Source organism: Pipistrellus kuhlii, unplaced genomic scaffold, assembly GCF_014108245.1.
Source record: "Pipistrellus kuhlii isolate mPipKuh1 unplaced genomic scaffold, mPipKuh1.p scaffold_m20_p_1, whole genome shotgun sequence".
Classification (NCBI taxonomy): domain Eukaryota; kingdom Metazoa; phylum Chordata; class Mammalia; order Chiroptera; family Vespertilionidae; genus Pipistrellus; species Pipistrellus kuhlii.
The window spans coordinates 178,773,587-178,780,353 of NW_023425404.1; the positions used below are offsets into that span (position 1 = coordinate 178,773,587).

At 50.0% G+C, this 6,767-nt stretch overlaps 1 protein-coding gene across 1 annotated transcript in view; it reads right to left on the reverse strand.

Moving 5' to 3' along the window:
* The window catches only part of NWD2 (NACHT and WD repeat domain containing 2), a 136,650-nt gene extending 131,920 nt beyond the window's left edge, over positions 1-4,730 (reverse strand). The window contains exon 1 of the mRNA XM_036418739.2: positions 4,331-4,730. Coding sequence (XP_036274632.1) covers positions 4,331-4,481 — 151 coding nt within the window. The 5' untranslated portion in view covers positions 4,482-4,730. The remainder of the gene's footprint in view (positions 1-4,330) is intronic.
* Positions 4,731-6,767: the final 2,037 nt, after the last annotated feature.

Genomic DNA, 6,767 nt, shown 5'->3' on the forward strand with positions numbered 1-6,767 from the left:
CGGCCACTGCTGAACATTCTATTGTACAGCACTGAGAGGGGGTACATGTTTCCTTAGAGACCTTTTCTACTTGACTATGGGGTATTACTCCAGACCCATATAATTAGCAGTGTATGTACCATTACCCCTGATTTCAAATATTTGGAATTCCAAAATCACATCTGGCACAAAGGATCACAGATAGAACATGTGCCATCTGTTTTTAACCAGTAATAAAGGCAATATTTTGGTCTTTCTTCTGATTTAGACTTTACCAGCTACAGACTGAATGTTCACATGGTCCAAAGTCATATATTGAAGCCCTAACCCCAAATGCCTTGATATATAGATTTTTAAATATATTTTATTGATTTTTTTTTTACAGAGAGGAAGAGAGAGGGTCAGAGAGTTAGAAACATGAATAAGAGAGAATCATGGATCAGCTGCCTCCTGCACACCCCCTCCTGGGGATGTGCCTGCAACCAAGGTAGGTGCCCTTGATTGGAATCGAACCCGGGACCCTTCAGTCTGCAGGCCAATGCTCTATCCACTGAGCCAAAGTGGTTTCAGCTTGATATTTTGAGGTGACGCCTTTGGAAGGTAATTAGGTTTAGGTGAGGTTATGAGGGCGGGGCACCCATTAAGCGATTAGTATTCTCCAAAGAAATAGAATAAGGAAGAAAGAACCAAACTCCTTTCTTTTTCTCTGCCACCCCAGGACACAATGAGAAGATGACCAGCTAAGAACCAGGAAGGGGGCCCTGATCAGGAACGGAATCTGCCAGCACCTTGACCCTGGGCTTGAGCTGAGAAATAAATGTCTATTGTCGAATCCTCTCCGTCTACGGTACTTGGTTATAGCAGCCTGAGCTAAAACATTATCTTATTCTAAATTGGTTAAAAATGGAGGCAGGGAAGAGGAATATTGTTTATCAGACCTCCTCGAATTCCAGTAATAGGAAGAGCATTGTGTAGACTCCTCTCCTCTGCATGTTCATGAACAATTTAAGCGACTCACAGTGGAAGATCCATGAACTGGGACATGCTACTGCCTCTCCCACACTGGTTCTTTCACTGGTAGGGATTGGTCTGATGCAGATCAGACCTTTTAGACAGAACCACGTCCTCTAGTGTTCAGAACATTCTGAAATTTTCCTGAAGGCTGGGTCAGGACAGACAAAGTTCCCTTCCTACTATTTAGTTTCTCTTGGATATCAGACTTTAAGAGTGCGGACAGTGCCCTAATTGGTTTGGCTCAGTGAATAGAGCATTGGCTTTCGGACTGAAAGGTCCCAGATTCGATTCTGGCCAAGGGCATGTACCTTGATTTTGGACACATCCCCAGTAGGAGGTGTGGAGGCAGCTGATCTATGTTTCTCTCTCATTGATGTTTCTAACTCTCTACCTCTCCCTTCCTCTCTGTAAAAAATATCAGTAAGATATGTTTAAGAAAAAAAGAGTAAGGACAGCACTGATCCACAATATTTAGCTTATATTCTTATCTATATGGAGGTAAGCTATCTCATAGGAATTTGGCATAAACCTAGCCTTGGGCCAAATAGTACTAAGAGAGATGTTTTGAGTCCCCTGTAGGCTCTACCTTATTTCTTTTGCTATTATGATTTCTGGTAAGTAGCTTAACCTGGTGTAGCCTCAGTTTTCTCATCTGTAAAATAGGGACAACACTCTATGGGCCACCATCCTCACTGGGTTTGGGGATGGAAATCAAAACTAAAATACTGAATGAGCCAATATATGGGAAAGTAAGTTTTCCATTCTAAAAATATCTTTATTACTGATGGGAAATTCCACACAGCCTTGTGAAGCAATACCGATTAAAACAATCATCTAAGTGAGAGAGACCCTGGCAGGATTCTTAAAAGTACTGCTATGAGTTCCACAAAAAGCAGCTTTTATTTAGAGCATAAATTGGATTTCCACTTGTAAAGGAGAGCATGAGGTAGTGTTCTTTGTCTTAATTTGACAGTGGAAAGGTTCTTGAGTATTGGCCAAGAATCTAATATTGGATTGTACCAACACACACCACTGGCTTCCTGAATTGTATCCATAAAGGTCTCACAGTAAAATGCTACTTCTGAGAGAGCCTTTACCAAGCGTGCAAGCCTTCACATTCAGCTTGTAAAAAATACCCATCTGTCTTCTCTGTTCAACATACCTTCGGCTCCCCCAATACCCGATACAAGCTTAGGTCCTGCTCCTATTGAAACTCCTCAGGTAAGATTTCTGATCTTTTTCTAAAACGATATATTTTTATTGATTTTAGAGAAGGAGAGAGAGAAATATCAGTGATGAGAGTCATTAATTGGCTGCCTCCTGCATGCCCCTATTGGGGATCAAGCGTGCAACCAGAGCATGTGCCCTGGACCAGAATCGAACCTGGGACCCTGCAGTCCCCAAGCCAACACTCTATCCACTGAGCCAAACCAGCTAGGGTCACACTGCTGATCTTTTAAGATCAATGTACAAGTTGCTCAGCTCAAACAGTGACCAGGAGGCATGATCAACTCTCTCTGGTTTGCTTTCCTGAGATTAATAGATGCTAAAGCGTTTATTTCAAGAAACTAGAGAATTTGAAGAATTACGTGGACAGGCTTAAGAAAAATGAAATTCATCTTGAAAATTAATTGAACATTTAGCTGCCTCCATTTAAATTCATTATTGGTTTTTATCCTAGAAATTACAAATGTAATGAAAAAATTAACTATGGATGATAGTAACAATTTCACTGTGGTTTAGAAGCAACTTATTTAAACAAAAACAATAATTTATCTAGTTTTACATCAGCAGATGTAAATACTTTGAGATTTTTTTTTCCATGCTCAGGAGCATTGAAAATTTTAAGACTAATCATTTTCTAACACAATTCTCTCAAACACTGAAAATGTTTTAGCAATATTTTTGAAAACAACAATGGAAACTTAAGTTGCAGAATTTCTTAATCCTTCAACAGGCTGGCTGCCTATCTCCATGGTTTCTTTATCAAGATTAAGGTAAAATCCTGGAGACATATTTGATGAAAAAGATTTTGAGTGTACTGAAGCTTTCTAAAACCTTCCTTGCTTATTAAAGTCTGTGAAATTGAGTTGTAAACTGATGAAAGGCCAGTCAGTTCCACTCTCACAAGTACAATACAAGTACTTCTAAAACTAATTAGAATTAGTTTCTGCCAGTAGTTTTATTTTTTTAACATGATTTTTTTTAATGAAGTTTTTTTTTTTTTTTTTTTTTCCCTTGGTCCTCTCTGTATGCTTTTAACAAGCAATCAGAGCCTCAGGTTTTCAAATTATTCTCTATCCAATGATGTTTGTCAACTTTCTTTTTTCCTTCTACTTTTTTTTTTTTTTTTTTTTGTTTTTTTTTTTTTTTTTTTTTTTTGTCAGGCTCCGGACTTGTTATAGAGTGCAGAAAAAGTTCCCTTCGTATCTCGCAAGGAGTCTATTCCAGGCTCCTAAAAACTCATCTCCTGGCTGAACATTTATTGTTCTGGAAAAAGGCACATCCTGCAGTGTTATCCAGCTCACGTCCAATGCATCCTACTTTTTCTTAACTTACTGAGAAAGAAAGTTAATATCCAGGATGAGAAGTAAAAAAGCTGTGATGAACAAGGGACTCACCACCCAGCACTCGGCCGCTGCGATTTGTGAAAGTAATAAATCAACAAGTTTGCACTTTGCGCTGACCAAGGTACCCAGCCTTAAAAGCAGTGACACCACTGAGAGGCCAGTCGCTGGACCGGGGACCTCAAGTTCAGCACCAACCAGAGCCCGGCTCACCCTGAGTGCTCTGCCTGGAAACCAGTTCCCGGCGGATCCTAGGACCCCAATCTTCCCAACCTTTGCGCGGGCCTTCCGTTCACAGGGGTCTCCTAGGCAGAAAGGGTGCCATCGCACCCCCCAAGAGGTGAGTCTTGGGGAACACTTCACCTCGGCCTGAAGAACAGCAAAGGAGGGTGCCCTATTCGGGAGCCTGGCGCGGAGAGCTACTCCTTACACCTGCAACGACCTGGGAGAAGAACCCGCTAAAAGGCCGAGAAAAGGGTGGCAGTGGCAGGTTTGGAGCTTCCAGAAGCCTTCGTAATGTCCGGGACGTTACTTAGCTCGCCCAGAGGCGTGAGGCGGGATAAAATGAGTGTTCTAGGGGGAGTCGGCAGGCAGAGGGGATGAGCGAGGTGGGTAATTCCCACGCGCTCAGGGCAGCCAAGGCTTCCCGCTGGAGGAAGGGAGCGCGGGGGGCGCACGGCGCGCCCGGTTAGCCGATGATCCCGCGGCGCGGACGGACAGAAGGACAGAGGGACAGGCAGATCCGAGCAAGGAGGGACGGACTGACTCACCTTCGGGGTTGGCGCTGATGAAGACCCGGACGCTGCGGCCGGCGGGCACGAGGTGGGAAGGCAGGGCGGTGAGGTTCCCGGAGAACGCCGCCCGCCGGAGCGCCGAGTCGCGGGGGCAGGGCAGCTTGGTGCCCGCGCCGGCCGGCCACATCGCCCTTCGGAGGGACAGCCGCCGCCGCCGCCTGCTGCTCCTCGGGGTCCTGCCCGCGATCCGATCCGCGGGACGGCGAGGTCGATCGATCCCGATCTCCGCAGGCAGCACGGCTCAGAGCCGCTCCGAGCCCGAGGCGCCGCGGGCGAGCTCCCCGGCGCACCCCGCCGGCCGGCGCTGCGCGGCCATCCGGACGGACCTGAGCTCGGGCCTGGGTCGCCGCCGCCTCCTGCTGTCTCCCCGGGAGCCGCCTGCGCCCGCGGCCGGAGTCCGGTGCGGCAGCGCCGGGAGCGGGAGGAGCGGGAGCCGGAGGGCAGCGCGCCCGCGGCTACGAGCGCGGCGCCCCTTTGCGCCGGGAAGCGCCCGCGCCCGCCGCCGGGTCCGCGGCCATCTCCCCGCCCGCGCCCGCCGCCGCCGGAGGGAGGAGGGGGCCGTGCAGGAGGCGGGACCGAGCGGGCGATGGGAGCGGAGGAGCAAACTTTATCGGGAAAGCTGTCCGGGAGTTTGTCGGGAGCTGCCTCCCTGTAGGACCAGGAACCGGGGCCTCGGGCTACCCAAGAGCCACCCGGGGGCTCCCTGGGCTTCACCGGGGATGATGATCTCGGGCGCTCGCGGCTGCCTCCTTGGCGGAAGGCAGGAAAGACATTAGCCGGAGACTCCTGCTGCTCTGCCCGCTCTCCTAAAGGTCACGGGCGCCCTGAGGGTTTTCGGGAATGCACGCGTGCCGGCGGCGTCTGCGCGTCTTTGCCCCAGTGCCGGGGACACGGCCTCAAAGTTGCACGCTCGCGCCTAGTCCGGACCCCGGGGTGGGAAGCATCACAGGGCAGAGCCGCTTCGGGCGGGGGTCCCGGAGGGAGTGGCACCGCCGCCCGGTCACTGGGGACGCAGGGGGTCCGGTCCTTCAGCTCCTCCCGCTCCGGACGCGCCGCGGAGCCGCGGTTTTTATAGGGGAAGCTGCGCGGCTCACGTGCTCGCCGCCGCGTGGTCCTGGAACCTCTCCAAAAGCGGATCTCTGCGGGGAGCCCTCCGGGGGCCTCTGAGGCTCCAGGGGGTCCTTCCTGCGCCCACCCGGGCGCACTTTTGGGCCATTCAGCCCTCCCAGTGTTCCCCGGCCTCGGCCTGGAAGATGCGGGGCGCCCTGCGCCGTCCAGCCCAAAGGCCCTGCAGAATGCAGGTGGTCACGGACTGAGATGGGGTGCGAGAGATCAAGTTGGCTTTGGGCCGATGTTTCAAATTCATGCTTAGCGTGAGTTGGCTCTACCTGACGCTACCCTAAGGTGGACAGCTGGAGGGGTCTGGTGCACGTCCCGGGTGAAGTGAGATGTAAGTGGACGCAGCTGTAACATTGCCATCTCTGGGCTACACTCCATGGCACCTATGGAGACACTGCAAATCCCAGGACAGGAAGGACAACCGGGGGGAAGGGAAGAAGGAATGTTTGGTTTCTTAATTGGAGTTTGTTCTCCAAACCCTTTCTTTTGAGCTTTAGGGCAGGAATTCAACTTGTAGAGAGAGAGGAAGAGCAGCTTTTCCAAATCGTTGGGATTGGGGAAGGGGTGGGTGGGCACAGGGTGAAAGCAGCTGTGTGTTTGATCCTCCCACCTGGCGCTTCTGCAGGCCTGCATTTCCCCCGGGCCCTGCTGGTGGCAGTGAAGGCCTAGGCACTGCTGCTTATTTTGCTGCCCCGCCCCATCCCCAACACACACCTTCTGGAGTAATCTTTTTGGAAGAATTGCGTCTCTGGGTTTTTAAGGCTGCCTCGCTGCTGCTGAGCACCGGGGGCCAGACAGCAGTGCTTACTTTGTAACACTGTGCTGCAAGCAATGGAGAAGCCTGATCCCTCCCAGGCATGTGTTCAACTGATTCCATTTAGCAAATTATCTCCTTCTCCTGCACAGCCTCATTACAGTCAGGCGGGAACTTCTCCGGCAGGAAGGCGGTCTCCGAAAGACCTCCTGAAGTCCCAGGAGGTTTGGGCTGAGAGCTCTGGAACAGGTTAGGCATATACAGTCTCTATTACAGTATCATCTTTTATGAATATACTGTACCTATTACTGGGAAAAGAGCCAGGACCACTTTCTGCTTGATCTCAATGTTGTTTATGAGAGTCTGATAGGACCCGCTATATATTTGGTGGTTTCTCTCTTAAAATTCACTTTAGTATGTATGTCTCCTGACCTTTGCTTCCGATCTCAAAGGTTGCACTTCCTGAGGATGACTTTGGGATTTTTTGGCAGCCTCTATAACCTAATTAACTGTTCTAGACAGGCCGAAGTTTAGCATCTG